Below are 17,111 nucleotides of genomic sequence, written 5' to 3'. Positions count from 1 at the left end.
TATAAAGATTTTTACGAAAGAGATACATAATATAGCATAATTTCATTGTTATATAATGTTATATATTATATAAAGTGATAAGCTTTAGATAAATAATGGACATGGTATTCTTTAATACTTACAATATATGTTCATGGCCTACAGAAACTTTTATCCAAATATTTCTGGATGTAGTAGTTTGACTAAGTCGAGCACGTAAAAGTTATCTGTACTTTGTTTACTAGCTAGATGGAGATAAATGCAATCACATGGGCTAATGTTAATAAACAAACTGTTGAGAAACAGAATACCACACTTATTAGTCCTTGTCCTGGTGCAACGCCGGCAGATATGACAGTCATATGATTTCTCATTGAACGTTGAATTTTGTTAAATATTTGATTTTGTTGATATCATTCCATAATGGCGTGACCTGCATATTTAGAATTATCAAAACTACTTAAAACTTATTGTGGAAGTCAAACCCCCTAGGAAAAATACTCAGTACAATTGTTACATTTAAAACTTTAATGTATCACAGATGTCAGTAATGTGAAATTCAGTTGTATTGTCAATACAATGTCAGAGTCAATGGCATGGATAAACTGAAAGTTGTTTGTCAGAATTATCAGATTAATAACTTGAGTTCTAAAGTAGAACAAAATTATTTTGTAATTAAATCCCAACTTTGATGATTTTAGTCATTCCATGAAGTTGTTGTGGAGAAAATCCGTAAACTATCTGGAGACTACTCTTTAATGGCTTCATCTTGAAAGAGTATGAGATTCTTCACCAACTAGTACTGTTAACAGAAGTCCGAAATACACTCACTGTAAGTTTTCACTTATTTTGTATTTACCAAATAAATTTCCTGTCCGAATAATCTGAGAAATTTACACATGTATAAATTGTTGAAGCGTATATTTGATTAAGATTTCAATAGGTTATTTTCTTAACTTTACTAAAACTCTGTCCTAGGTATTGTATTCTGACATCAACTTCTTTTTGCTGATCTTGGTACAAATATCTTTTCTTTATTACAGTTGATAAGGAACGCCTGTGAGAACAATGTGATGGGTGACCAGCTGAGTGACCACTACCTGTCTGCGGCCGATGACCTCTACCACTTAAGGATCCCCAGGATCTGGTGTAAGATGACCGGCACCACCGCCCCACCCTACACCTACAACGCCGCTCAGTGGCTCCGGGATCTGGAGGACCGCTAGAAACACTTTGAGAAGATCCTCAGCATGGTGTGCATTGTATAAATGAAAATGGGGGAGGATCCATAGGGAGTGGAATCCTTTTATGCAGATTTATTTTTTCATATTAGTTAGTTAGAAACAAATAACACTTTATCCTACTAAGCTTTCATCTTTAGTAAAAGAACTTAATGTTTTATATGGGGATTATTTTTTGCGAGTTACAGGGAAGGAAGGCCATGCCAGCCTATTGGTTAGGAGCATTCTTCAATCCTAGAGGACTTTTTCCTTGCTGAAACAGGAAGCCATCAAGAGGTACTGTGGAGATAGGTATGGCAATTTCGAACAGTTCACCTTCCAGACCGATACAACATTCAGAGATTTTGGACATCTAATCTTTTTAATGTTCTAATCTTGCTTTTTAATTGCTACCAAAGCTTACAATAGACTGAAACAGAATTCATGAATAAAATTGATTTTGGTATTTTTGTTTCCTTCTTTAGTTACTTCAGCCTCCACCAGAGGGCGTGTACGTCCACGGAATCGACCTCTGTGGATGTTCCATTGAGAAGACGACCAATGAATTCCAGGACCAGGCCTCCAGACAGGGTTACGCCTCCCTTCGTAACCTCTGTCGACAGTGCTACCCGATTACAACTGTAATGAGAAACCCGCCATACATGTAAAGGAACCTTCCTTCAAGTGCCCATTCTATCCCTCCAGAATAGCCCTACGGGACCCCATTATGGAAAATTGACATCAAGAAGAAGGGAATCCCGCCCACGGAATGGGCACTACGTGGGCTCACAGCTACCATCTGGCCTTATTAATTATAAAAACTGCCAAAGACGTTGTCTTGTGTTGTATTAAAAAAATCCAAAATAATAACTTTTAGGAGTGATTTATTGAATAAGATCTGACTTTTTTTCTGACTTTGTGATTTATTGAAAGTTTTACTGTAAGACATAATGCATTACATAGATAAATAGGTGTTTTTTGCTGAATGCAAACCTTATTCCGTCCTCATCACGTTCAATCTGTGATTACAATGGTTGTGTACAGAGTAGATTTGTATCTTTATGGTTGTGTTTCTCTGTGACAGTGATGCATTAAGTATTTGTTTATACTCTTGTTGATATTGTGTTTATTTTGAAATATATACTGTATATTTATTTCTATTTTAAAGACTTTTCATGCATATGTGTCAAAATATTGTATTTTGCTGAGTTTGATTAAAACTTGAATGGCGTTGTAATATTGTTGTTTTGTTAAAAGTGAAATATTTACGAAAAGTGATTCTTTAACATTTTGTTTGAAATTCATGGATTACAAAGAAATAACATACATGTGTTTTTGACCTTCTGACCCTGGAATCATATTACATTCGAAATTCAGTGATATTATTCACCCTTGACCATTAACATACCTTTCGTTTTGACCTGATGATGCTGGAATCATTCTTACATTGACCACCTTGTAACTCTTAGCCAGTATGAATTGAAACTGTAAACCATAGACATATTTAAACATTCAAATGAATAGACATTTTTTTCCTCTATATGCAACATCTAAAGAATTATTGTGACTGTAGATGAGTAAGTTTTACAGTGTTCTACATTTATTTTCAAGATCATTGGTACGACCATACCCTAACTAACAATAACCTTGATCTTTTTATCCTAAAATGAGTACTATGTCGTCTATCTTCTGGTTATCCACAACATCTTTAGCAAAACTTGATTAATTTTGTTGTTTTAAAAGTTATCGTATACAGTATATTTTGGTTTGGATTTAATTATGTTGATAATTATTAACAATGATATAGAGGAAATCTGATCCCTCGCAAATACTCGTGATTTTGCAATATATATGATTCAGATTTAAATATGCAATTTAAAACTTTATGTAGATCTAATATTAAGAATAGCTGCAATATTGTTTTCACTGTAGATACTTGTACACTGTCAGTGTGTTGGAGTATTGTCCCACATAGAGATTGTTTTCATCATCCACACACACACTACGGGGACAGTATATCGCTTGCTCTTGTGTGAGTAATAGACACAAGAACTGACCGTCCTGGTCAAGGAGGTGAACAGTGTTACTAACACCATCACACACCAGGATGTGACCGAGGACATCAGTACAGATTCCATAGGGACGAAACTTTGACTCCTGGCCTGTGTAGGAGAATTTGTGTTGTCCTGATTTATTCACCACCACTACTGCCCATTTATTAAAGTCTGATGTACAGATATCTCCATTGATGTTTTCTGTGATGTAGTGTGGATTACTACACAGTCCCTGTCCTTTGTTATCTCTCTGTATGTTCTGTAGTTCTTTTCCTGTCTTGTTGTACCTGGTGACTTTACCCTCTCTTTCATTCATTAGTCCCATAAAACTTAAAGTCTCTTTAAACATCCCCACCAGTAAGTCCCCATTGATGTGGGAGGAGTGTATGCTGAGTGGTGTCCAGTCTCCAGTTTTAATGAATTCAGTGATATTATTATCCTGTGTTATCCTATTAATGACTTTCTTGTTTCTGTCTGTAAAGATCAGATCCCTGTCCTGTGTGACTGTGTGGTAACCCTGAGATCCACCACTGGTTTTTATCTTTTGTATGACATTCCTTTGTAAATCTGTTTGGACAAGATTACCATCACCATCACTGATCCAGAGTTTGTCTGATTGATCTAGTGATACATGACGTACATTATCAACACCTGGTACATTGAACTCCCTGACCTTTGTGACAGAGGCAGATAGAGACATTGTTTGTTTCTTGTCGGATTTCATTCTGTCTTCTTTCATCTGTTTATGTGTATGTTTCATTGCTGTATTGTAGACACTTTCAATGGACTTTATTTCTCTCCTCTCTGCCATAGTTTTGGGGACATGTATTTTACCTAGCAATTTGATGACATCTTGTTTGCTGTATGGACCAGCTGTAAATTCTGGTGTGACTGGTTTTGTTGTTTCTGGTATGGATCGGATCTTTGGTTTCTTCTCACACAATAATTTCTGGGTTTCTTTAGAGAACAGGCATCTGTGGAGCTCTTTGACAAGGTTATTAAGATAATTGATGTATTCATCCATGGTCTTGTCTTGGGTGTTTATATCTTCTAACAGTGAATGCTCTATCTGGTCTAACTGCTTCATGTTCTCAGATACGACTGTGTCCACAAGATTTTTTAAGGTTTCACCTTCAGTCTTCATAGATGTTCTAATGTTGTCTATAATGTGTTTAATTTCCCAGGAATTTTTTTTAATATCTTTCTGTAAATCTTGTGATGTAGGGAGAAAATATTCATGAATTTTGGAGATTTCCGTTTGGCAGACTGCAAATTTTTCAGCGTAGACTGCTTCAAGATCAACAAATTTATGTCTTTCGTGGTCTCCCATTGTAGCACATTTGGAACATAACGGAACCTGGCATTCTTCACAGAACATGTCCACATCTTTAGTAGGGTGGATCTTGCATTTATCTACAGGAAGTTGTCGTTTGCGTTGCTGGTAAAGAACCACCTCATGGTTCTTGTTTTCTGGACTTTTCAGATGTTCCTCGCTGCATTGTTCACATAATCTTTGATGACAAGGGTTGCAGTAGAACTCGCAGTTTCTTTCACATTCTTCAATACCACATTCTAAAAAGTGCTGGGCTCGCTGGGGAATATTTTGTTTAGATAATGCCATCTGAAAAGTACGAAAATAGAAATGTATGTTTTATACATGTACGTATGTGTACATCAAAGATTTCTCTCGAACTATGACATCTGACTGAGATTAATATCATATGCATTCAATTTGCTTTTCTTGTACATCAATTTTTTTATACTTCTTCTCCATAATTCATTCAACAGTTTTCATAAAATTAAATTTATTTAATTAATGTTCTGCTAGTACTTACAGCTTTTATGAATGGCTGACAAACGACATTGTTGACAGCTAGGTTTTGGAATGTCAAAATGAGATTTCAGTCGAGACCTGAACGAGCTCTATAATTCACCTCCGGGATAGATTAAAGATAAATATAGATTTAAATACCCATAACTGGTAAATACCAGCGTATATCATTCGTTTTCTTCCAAACATAATGCAAAATACCATAAAACCTTTAAAGGTCTGCACTTTAGTATGAGTCATTCATTTAACAATACTTTGAATCAACATTTAATTTACGTTGTATGCGACTCTCTCTCTCTCTTCTCTCTCTCTCTCTCTCTCTCTCTCTCTCTCTCTCTCTCTCTCTCTCTCTCTCTACTAATACGTATTGAAATATTATTTGGAAAATAAAATATGCACTGCATATCCTGTTGTAAAAATATAAAAGTGTTATGTGTCATGTGAAATAATACAAAGCAAAAAATAAAAAAAAAAGGAAAAAAAAAAAACCAGTGAACTATTTTTGACTTAATACATGTAGGCCTTTGTGTTCCGAAAGATTTTTCACTCTGAAAATAATGACAGTCAGACAGTTTAAAAAAAAAAAAAAAAAAAAACCTAATTTTTTCCTTGTCATTAAAATTAATTCACAAATATTTTGAATTAAAGATATCGTAATTTCGTTTTAATTTTAACTGTTTTCTCCTTATGCATTGCCTTCTGTTTTCATTTAATGATTTAGCTGTGCACGTGCACGGTGATTCAGGGTGAATCATAAAACTCCCCTAAAATTTTCTTATATGCACTGTATTGTATTGAACTGTAAAGAAAACAAAACTACATGATCATCATAGGCGTCGGAACCGGGGTTGGGGGACTAGGAGCCTGGGCAATTTGCAAAAATTGACATAATATAGATATTGAACAATGGGACGTAAGTTGAGCCCCCCCCCCAACTTTCAGCATGCATATTCTACTTGAGTCAAAAAAGGGTAAATGGTAGTGTTTATTTAAAAATGGCACTGGAAATAGTTTGAGGATTCTACAGCCCACTACAAAAGGATTTTCGTGTTTGGGCAATGGAGACATCTTAATTTTCTTTTGTATTTGCTTGTCAGGTTTTTAAGAAATTTTGAATTTTTTTTCTCCTTTACTTAGACCCCCCCCCAATTAAATTTGCTCCCGACGCCAATATATCATATGCGCGGAAGGAAGTGTTTGCTCAATAGCACCCTCTGAAAACTGAAAATAATTGCCCCCCCCCCCCGGTTGTAATTGCTTTCCTCGGGCCTCTAGAGGACTAGCATTAGTTTTCAGTATTTGTACATATAATTCTCCATACAAGTATTTTGTTTTGGTTGTATTGATTATCGCAGTTGCCTACACCCTTTTTCGAAGATACATTGATCTTTAATTTACCCTTGAACTTTATTTTCGCTTTCAACAAAAACATGCATATCTGTCCAATTCAACCATAAGAAGAAAAAAAAACATGTATTTTAAAATAATTTATTTTCAAATTCTAGTTTACACAAATTGATAAGATTTCGTGTCTATTGATATCAATATCATTTTTGAATGCATACTAGTATTCTCCAAAAAGTAAACAAATATTTTTACTGAAAACATTACAGCATGATATTAAAAAAATAATTTCTGAATAAATGGAGGAAAAGAAAGGTAAAACATATTGTGTAAACATGAAATAAACAAAGCCCATGATCCACATCGCTCACCTGAACACTGGCTAAGCAAGAAACAAAAAAACTTTCAAATCATGACCCCCAGGGATAGAATTGAGCCACCATCGGGGATACAAGTTTTACATTAAATTTTTTTTTAAAAACTTCTCATGAACAGCAAAGCCATGATAGATGACATTTATATGAAAGCATACTCAAATGATGTAGAATAATTTTTTCACATCATAACCCTCAAGGGTAGGGTGGGGCCTCAATGGTGGATCCAATTTTTACGTAGGAAAATAAAGGGTGAAACCCAAGAGCAGGAAAGCTATGTTTAGTCACATTGACATGTAAGCATCCTCAAGTATTGAAGATTTAAATTTGTTCAAATCATGACCCTTTTGGGTAAGGAGGGAAACAATGGGTTAATCGCGTGAGCATCCCCTATTAAACGGTCACATCCACCTATGAATTGCTCAAAAGAAAAGTACCTAAGGTATGAAGCAAATTCGACACAATACGTACTATTTATTGATAGTTTATTTTTGTTGCAAGGCCATTATAACGTCCAAAGAACAGGCATAATGCTAAATTTAAACAAGATTGTTGAAATCCCTGCAACGTCAACTTATGTGTGAGTAGCCTGTCTCGGTTTAAAAATTGATTTTCCTCAGTGTATGCTCTATGGTATGAATAAGTTGGAATATAAAAGCCATATGCAGGTGATAACAGAATATGACTAGATAATTTGAGAAGTTTGACAATTAAAAACCTGAAGTCTTAATTCCAGTTTCTCGTATAATTTAGTTGTTTGTTCGACTTTGTTGTCCAAGTCAGTGAATTATGCAGTTATGAAATAAATGCAAGACTCGATCTCAGCCTTATCTTTTTTTTCAAATTCACTAAGATATATAAAGTCGACATACATACTTACATGAATTTAACAATAGTAAAATGTTCAAAGGCATCGATATGTCTTTATGTGGAGTTTTCTTCTTATCAATTGCAAATAGACGTCTAAAAATAATTTTAGCATCAAAAGACTCTGTCTCTAAAGACTACATAAAAGATGTCAATGAGGAACTTCAGCATCCCTTTAACACCAACTTCGATTGTAACGTCAACATTTGACTGAATACATAGGGTTTCATGTGGGTACGTCCAGTCAACATAAGATGTTTTCTCCTGTTTGGCACGTTGCACCTATTCACACCTCTGGAATTTCTAAGGTTCCGAGTCTTTTGCACTATTCACATATTTATTGTTTGTCAATATATTATAAAACTCTATTTGCTGTCTTCACCATGTCACGTACAAGTACGTATTTAGTATGTTAAAGAATTCACATTTGATAAATAGATAAATTTCAAACTTTATACATTGTGTAATATGTGTAACTCAGAAAGAATTATATCTCTAAAGTGTGTTCATCTTTTAAAATTAAAATACTAGCATTTAAAATATTCACATGACGTTAACTTTAAGATTGCATAATATAAAAAAATGGTACGTTTTTTTCTCACTGGAGAAACTTAGACACTGTAAGTGTGCCCTGTAGTTGTCCCACAAAAAGATTTTTCTCTTCATCTGCACAAACGCTATAGGGGCCGTATATCCTTTGTTCGTGTGTGAGTCATAGAGACAGAACTGACCGTCCTGATCAAGGAGGTGAACAGAGTTAGTGTGATAATCACACACCAGGATGTGACCGAGGACATCAGTACAGATTCCATAGGGGCGGAACCCTGACTTCTGACCTGTGTAGGAGAACCTGTGTTGTCCTGATTTATTCAGCACCACTACTCCTTTATTCCAGTCTGATGTACAGATATCTCCATTGATGTTTTCTGTGATATAGTGTGGTTCAGTATATAGTTTTCGCCCCCTCTTATCTCTTTGTACATGTATGTTCTCTACTTCTTTTCCTGTCTTGTTGTACCTGGTGACTTTACCCTCTGTATATGTCAACTTCCCCACCAGCAAGTTCCCGGTTAATGTGGGAGGAGTTTATGCTGAGTGGGACCCAGACTCCAGTTTTAATGAATTCGGTGATATTGTTATCCTGTGTTATCCTATTGATGACTTTATTGACTATGTCTGTAAATATCAGATCCCCGTCTTGTGTCGCGGAGTGATGACCATCAGATCCACCGCTGATTTTTATCTTCTGTATCATATTCCCCTGTAGATCTGTTTGGACAAGATTACCATTTTTGTCACTGATCCAGAGTCTGTCTGATTGATGGGATGTTATATGTAATAAACCAATGACATCTGGTACATTGATTTAGAGATTTTGGACATGTGAAAACAATACCTTCTCTCTAATCTTTATAATGTAAAAATCTTGTTTTTTGCTACCAGATCTAACAAAAGACTGAAACAGAATCTGATACCGGTATAACAATGTAATTGTATCATTAATGAATAAAATTGATTTTTGGTATTTTTGTTCCCTTCTTTAGTTGTGTCTTTTATTAATTAATATCAAACTGAAGTAATGTTATCATTTTCAACTTCAGATTGAAAATTAATAAAGACAGTTACTTCAACATCCACCAGAGGGCGTGTACATCCGTGGAATCCACCTCTGGGGATGTTCCATTGAGAAGACGACCAATGAATTCCAGGACCAGGCCTCCAGACAGGGTTATGCCCCCTCCTGTCCTCCATCTACAGTGCTACTCGATTGATGAGAAACCCGCCCTACAGGAACCCTCCTTCCAGTGCCCACTCTATCCCTCAAGAATAGCCCCACGGGACCCCATCATGGAAATTGACATCTAGAAGGAAGGGAATCCCGCCCATGAGATGGGCACTACGTGGGCTCACGGCTACTGTCTGGCCTTATTAATTTAAGAAACTGCCAAAGACGTTTTGTGTTGTATTAAAAAAATCCAAAATGATGACTTTTAAGAGTGATTAATTGATAAGAACTGACATTTTTTGCTGAAAAATTTATTTATTAGAAGTTTCATTGTATGACATAATGCATTACATAGACAAATATTAGGTATTATGTTTTGCTGAATGCCAATCTTATTCCGTCCTTTTCACATTTAATATGTGATTACAATGGTTGTGTACAGAGTAGATTTAAATTATTATGGTTGTGTTTCTATGAGACAGTGATGCATTAAGTATTTGTTTATACTCTTGTTGATATTGATTTTATTTTGAAATATATATATATTTATTTCTATTTTAAAGACTTTTCATGCATATGTGTCAAAAATTGTATACTGCTGAGTTTGATTAAAACTTGAATGTTGTAATTTTTTTTTAATGTTTTTGTCATTGTCTTAAAACTTGACTCAAAAAAAGTGAAATATTCGACAGAAACAGTGTTTGTTGAATCATTTTTCAGTTCATTTTGTAATTCATACTTTAGGTTATATGGTGAGAAACAGTGTGACTTAGACCTTTGAGTCAATATTCCTACACTGACCTTGTTGCAAATCAGTGATACCATATGCATTCACCTTTGACATCAACAACTTTGGCCTTCTGGCCCTGTAATTACTATTCTTATATTGACACTTTGCAACTCAAGCAGTTTGGTCTATATATACTTTGGGTATCACAGTAATCAGAGCACCTGACTAATAATGCAGGGTTCCTAGGTTCGTTAATAAGTAATTTCTGACAGGGCCCTTGAATTTGTGGCTTTTGTGCCGTTTAAGGAGGGGGGAATGTAGCCGTTCAGACTATATGGATCTTGGGAAGCTAAGTGATAGAGCACCTGATTAGTAATGCAGAGGTCCCAGGTTCAATTCCTGGTTCAGCCATATATTCTTTGTGTATTTCTCCTTCTCTACTAAACATGTATCAGGTTGAAGAAACTACATTATATGAACATTGTTGTTACTGCTCACAGCAAACAATGAACCAGTCGAATGAATTAATGAACCGTAAAGCATGCTGGTCTACTACCTGTTTACATTTTACTTCAAACACGTGGTTCAGGTCAATTAACGACATGATTTCAAATGCCTGTCGGAGAGTCAACTAATATCTATTTTAATTTTTTTTGTTAAAAATTAAAATAAGATGTTCCATGCTCAGGCACATCAACAAACAAAGCTAGTTTTTGGTGTTAAATAGTGCGTTGAAATACCACTCACCAACTCTTCATAAGTAATAAAAATTAGGTTCTTATAAATACTTGATATTCATTTGTTGACTAAAGGTTCATACAGTCTAAAACAAAAGTGTATTGTACGACATTAATTCTACACAATTTTACTAAAGTCTCACATACATTTATATATAACTGTCGTGCATGGATTTAGTAGCATGCATATTCATGTACATGTATATACATGTATATCTCAAAGTTGCATACTTAGTAAACAATATTTACAAAGTCGCCATTTACATAATGTTTGCATCTTTGTAATCATTCTAAACATGTCTTTCCGAGAGCAATTTGAAAAACTGGCATTTTACAAACGTAGTATGTATTGTAGAAACCCAACTCATTTAGTGGATTGGTCGATTTGTCAGTCACGTGGGTACCTCGTTTTGCATGTAAATTTATTCTGGCGCCAAACAATATTGTTTCCTCGACCTGTGTATAAACTGATACAGTTGATTTTTGACTTTTGAAATTTAAATCAATGTCTAAACAGTCTTTTTCTTCTAATTGTATGCAACATCTCTAGCAATTTTAGCACTCTAGATGAGCAAGATTTTTCAAGACTCTACATATGTTTTCAAGAACATTTGTAAAAAGAAACCTCATCAATGGTCTTGATCATTTGATATTTAAAATTAGGTCTACTGTTACTGCAGCTTCTGTTATAATTAATTCACCCACTACCTCTATGTAGCAAGTTTAATTTTAAATTGATATCTACACTACCTCAAGTCCACAGGGTTTTATTCTCACTCTTCAAAAATATGTTGCTATTCCAGACACTTGATTACTATTACGTATTCAATAGCATTATCAACCTTTTTAGGTAAAATTCAAAAGTTTGAACATCATATACTAGTAATTTGAATTTATGCTTTTTATGGACTCTTGAAATAAAATTTAAAAAAATATTTCTCTATGAATCATTGATTAAGACTGAAATATATAATTATAAAATTTATGTGTAACTAATAGATTACATGTAACTAAAATACTTCATTTCACATAACACAGTAGATTACTACAAACATGCACATTATTCATGTGAACACACACACACACACACACACACACACACACACACACACACACACACACACACACACACACACACATACGTGTGAAGGGTGTCAAACGGGGACAGGGGTTAAAGACTGTCAAAGTGGGGACTTCTTTATTTTTAACATTTCATTGGCTTTTGACCTAAAACATTAATCACTCTGTAATCCTGATGACAAATATAATGAAAACATATCAATATCTTTAATTTTAAGCAAAGCACATTTCACGGCACAAACGGGGACCTATTTTACACTCATTAATATTCACACACCAGTTCTTGTTATATTGTATCTAAACGGGGACATTTTCCAAAATGAACAAAACGCCCTCTTTTGTGCCCTTTATTTACTTATTACCACCGGTTTTCATCACTGATTAAGACCCCCGTCTTCATTGGCACTTGAATGTTTAATATTTCAAATCAAATACGGAAATAATGAATAATTATTGCATTGTGAAAATATATATTTAAGTTTTCTTATATGGTTTTAAAATTAAGCTATCTGCGTTAAATTTATCAATTTGACATCACTGACCTTGTTGCTGCAGTGGCATTGGCATGATTGATGGCATTTCAATATGGTGATTGCAATTAAGTTCACATCTGACATTGATGTTTATGCATTTGCTTTCTTTCTTTTTTTATTTATCAAATCTTTTGTTCAGTATTGAACAAGTTCAATGATTGTCATTTGACATACTTGCAACTATAAAAATATAACACAATGTCTGAAGAGGGCAATGATAGTACCACTCCGCAAAATGACCCAATTAAAGAAGAATCTAATTTGGCCTTATGATTATGGTCATGTTATTGAATATAATCGATAAACACTTTAAAATCATTTACATACATGTATACTCGTCATTATTACGGGGTTCGACGACTTCTTTAAAACATTTACATTTATACATTGCATCTTTGAGGCACTTTTATAAAACCATTACACATTAATTGACTAAGTTCGGACCCAAGAACCTAAAGAACCAAAAGGCCGTTAGGTTCGAGGGTCAACAAAACGCATTTTGCTCGAGAACATATTCAATAAATGTTATGTTATACCTTTCATTTTTTAATTTTTTTGGACATACATGCATTTTGTACTGTCTTCCGTAATGTAACCTCAGATTCGTCACTGTTAAACACCAACGAATGAAAATGTGATTAAGCTCCGCCCATTCTGTGACGTAAGCGGTTCAACATCTCATAGACCTGTCCAACATCTCAAACAGCGTCCAATATATGAGTAGTTTTTTTATGCCAGCTCAGTTAAGCATTTAAAATCTTTTTATCGTACAGACATGAACAATTATTTTAAGGTATAACAATAAATAAAAAAAATCTTTCAAAGCAAGGACAGTTTAGAAAGGAATTAATTTATTTTATCTTTTAATTTCAAAACCTTCCAACAGTTAGCTATGTTTTGTTTCACATCGAAAACCGATGATCCGGAAGTATTACGTGTTTTTTGATTGCAACAAATCTTTATGACTACTATACATTTTATTAAATTCAAATCATTTTATTTTTATAAGAAATATACAAATGAACTTAATTAACGTAAATTTAAAAAAAAAAAATCGGGAGTAAAATATGTTTTGCACAATCGTTGCTTTAATCATAAAAGAAAATTTACAAGACATTTCAGTTGCGACTGCTGCAAATAGGGTACTTTTAACAAACCTTTGGCTTGAGATATGAATATAAGCGAACACCCTCGTCTTCATTGTTTTAAGATTTATCTGAAAAAAGTTGGCACTTGTGTTATAGAGATGGATTTCCCCTAGAGTAGAATCCCTCCGCCTCCCCCAGGCGAAATCACACCAGAGCCAAATTACGCCTTCTCTCTTTCTTATGCAGAGTTATTATATATAGAGTCTATATAAACCACAGCTGCATTATTATAAAATAAACGACAAATAGATTTTTAAATGAAAAATGAGTGTATTTCAACTTGTGTACCGGTAGTTATAATTATATTTCAAATCATTGAGTTCCAACCCAAAAGTTTAGCTTTCAAAAGAAATGCAAATCTCCTCAGATTAGAAGGATTAGAAGTATTAATGGCTCAGGGCGTCTCCATATGAGTGAAAAATCCTCGAGAGGGGCGTTAAACAACATACAATCAATCAATCGATCTAATGGCTCAGTGGTAGGTGTACATGTGAATGGACTAATCCCCAAAAGATTGACTGATCCCCGTGCGTTTAGTCCGGAAGCTAATCCCCCTTCATTCGTAATCCTGTATTTTTCTTTAATTTTATATAAATATAATAAAACAGTCAAAAAGTATATAATTGGTGAGCTAGCAACATTAGAATTCCCCATGACCAGGACTACATGTATTTCCCGAGACGCAGCCACTTTTATCCGTTGACTAATGAAATCACGCCCTCATATATTTTGATTTTTCCAGAGCAAAACATGGATACTGCCATTATATTCAGATGAATATTATTTATGGAGCTCATTGCTACAGTACCCCTAATTGTAATATGTTTTCATAGAATATTAAGAATATTATAATGCATAAAGCATGAAGTTAAATGCTACTTTGGAATTCTCACCCTTCAAAATCTTTGGCAACCTTGGCTGCGCCTTAGTTGACAATGGTTTTCTTTGAGTGAAGCCCCGTGGGGATCTGGGTTAGAATAGGTCCTCAGTACCCCACTACCTCAGTAGCTTGTCGTGAAAGGTGATTAAACGGGGCGGTCCTTCGTATGAGACCGTTTAAACCGTGGCCTCGTGTCACAGCAGGTGTGGCACGATAAAGATCCCTTCCTGCTCAAAGGCCGTATATGCCTAAAATTGCAGCCATTCACATCTCCATATCAGTGAAATATTCTAAAGAGGGATGTTAAACAGTATCAATCAATCATCTTTGAGTGAAAATGATCCTTTAGCCGCGGGTTTTAGACCGTATAAACCGAAGTTCCGAGTCAAAGTAGGTGCTGGCACAAAAAAGATCCCTCACTGCTCAATGACCCTGGTTGCCGAGTGTAGGGCAAAGTTTGAAGCTCTCCACCGGAGAGCGGTGGTGTACGTCTACGTATGAGTGAAAAGTTCTCCAGAGGAATCAATCAATCAATTTCATGCAGTATATAATAACAGATTTGTTATCATGTTAAGGACAGATGATACAAACAAAAACTGATCGAATAGATGGAATTCTTTTTTTTTGGATCTTTTTTGGTTGTAAATGATTAAAAAAAATAGATTTAAAAAATACATATACTAAGAAATTTTAATTTACTAAGATGTTCCAATTTCCATCTTTCTGTAACTATCTTTAATTTTCCTCACACTTTTTTGTCACCTTAAATTACATTAATTATCTTTCTAGTATACAGGCGCAGATCCAGGATTTGGAGTTAGGGGGGGGGGCGCCAAAATAGGCAAGTGGTCTGGGGGCCGCCTTGAGGCCTCCGGTGGGTCTAGGGCAAAGCCCTGGTGGGGGCCTAGGGGGTGAAGCCCCCGAAAGCTCCTGGATTTTAGAGATTTTGAAGGGTTAAAATGAGGTCTACCAAAGCCTTGGTGAGGGCCCAAGGGGCGAAGCCCCCGGAAGCTCCTGGATTCTAGAGATTTTGAAGGGTGTAAATGAGGTCTACCAAGTAGACATATTTGATTTACGCTAACTTTGACAATTTCAGGGGGCGCGCGCCGGGTGCGCCCCCCCTTTAATCCGCCACTGGTATATGATAATTGGCTAAAATTTTATTCAGCGTAGGGGCTAAGTAATGAAAAATTCTTAAGCTGCTCTGCTGCCAATAGTCTCAATAGGAGACATATTTTGTGTATAATAATACACAATACAATAGGGGACATTTGTGTATAAAAAAACTACAACACAATAGGGGACATAATTTGTGTATAATATTATACACAATACAATAGGGGACATTTGTGTATAAAAAACTACAACACAATAGGGGACATAATTTGTGTGTAAAAATTCACAATACAATAGGGGACATTTGTGTATAAAAATCTACAACACAATAGGGGACATATTTTGTGTATAAAAATTCGCATAACAATAGGGGACATCACAATACAAAAGTGGACATTCCTGTATATAACATGCAAATACAAAATAAAACGTGAATGACGCATGTATATACTTCTACCTTCAAAATACAAGAAGTTTCGAGTTATTCTAAAACCTCAATGGAGGAGAATTGAGTAAAAATACGATATATAATTTAAAAGTTAACAATTTATAAAATTTAAGATGCTGAAAAGATATTCTCTGAAAACAATTGCTTTTGATTCTATTTTGTTCTGTTTGGATGAAAGCTTGAAACTGAGTTTGCATTTTGTTTAGGAATTAAATACGTTAACTTTAATGTGGAACTCCCATCCACACCTCATCAAACCTCCAAGCGCATAAATCAATTTTAAAGTGAAGTAATAATTACATCGAAAGTAGTGTGCTTATTCTTAAAAATATATGCATGAAACAATTTGAAAAGAAACAATATATTGAGCTGCTTATTTACTTCCTTTTAATGACCATCCAACATTTTTGATAGAAAAAGTATTAGTCATCAGTAGTTTTTATGTCTTAATGTACAAGTTCTTTGTCTCTTTTAATTGAGCTAGAATATCAAATATCTTAGTGTTAAATTGTACGGTACACATGTTCCAAATTAACATAATCTGTTTTCAGAATCCATATATACCCCCCCCCCTCGGTCGAAATTACTAGATCTGCCTATGTAAGAGAACTAATTCACCTTAATGGTATATGTTGAAAATTTAAGATCTTGAAAGAAGACAATTATAAAAAAAATATCTATAAAAAGAGTTTATATATGTTATAAAATTAATTTGAATGATTGGAAACTTTATTCGAAGCATGCGACGTCAAAATACGTTCTTACTGAATAACGACAATACCGATTTGAAACTTTGACCTAAAGGGCAACATACTTTGAACTTTATTGAGATCTTCCCTGGAGTTGAATTCTACTAGATGATGGATCTGTGTGCAATAATTAAATGTTTATTATTATTATGGATTTGCATACCTCGTCTAAAACAAATTTTGAAAAAAAATCTAAATTTTGTTTTGTAATTTTTGTATACTTTTTTTGAACATGTTGAATAATGCAAAAATTTTCGTAATTTGTTATCTTTCTAAAACCCTGGTAATGCATGTT

General features: G+C 34.6%; 1 protein-coding gene and 1 pseudogene across 2 annotated transcripts; one reads left to right on the top strand and one right to left on the bottom strand.

The window, feature by feature from the left end:
- Positions 1-481: 481 nt before the first annotated feature.
- Positions 482-9,602, top strand: LOC134233739 (dynein axonemal heavy chain 8-like; annotated as a pseudogene).
- LOC134233737 (uncharacterized) lies at positions 2,975-5,152 on the bottom strand. 2 transcript variants are annotated; one of them, XM_062715734.1, is made up of 3 exons: positions 5,089-5,152; positions 3,601-4,874; positions 2,975-3,558 (listed from the first exon to the last, which is right to left on the bottom strand). In XM_062715734.1, the coding sequence occupies exons 2-3, from the start codon at positions 4,872-4,874 to the stop codon at positions 3,123-3,125; spliced, it is 1,710 nt and encodes a 569-aa protein (XP_062571718.1). In that variant the 5' UTR covers positions 5,089-5,152; the 3' UTR covers positions 2,975-3,122. The 2 variants fall into 2 exon arrangements, with proteins under 2 accessions (XP_062571718.1, XP_062571716.1); XM_062715732.1 differs by having other exon boundaries at positions 2,975-4,874.
- Positions 9,603-17,111: the final 7,509 nt, after the last annotated feature.

Source organism: Saccostrea cucullata, unplaced genomic scaffold (assembly GCF_032062105.1).
Source record: "Saccostrea cucullata isolate Sc308-1 unplaced genomic scaffold, CSIRO_AGI_Scuc_v1 ctg3912, whole genome shotgun sequence".
NCBI classification, from domain to species: Eukaryota; Metazoa; Mollusca; class Bivalvia; order Ostreida; family Ostreidae; genus Saccostrea; species Saccostrea cuccullata.
This window is presented reverse-complemented; position numbering and strand designations above follow the sequence as displayed.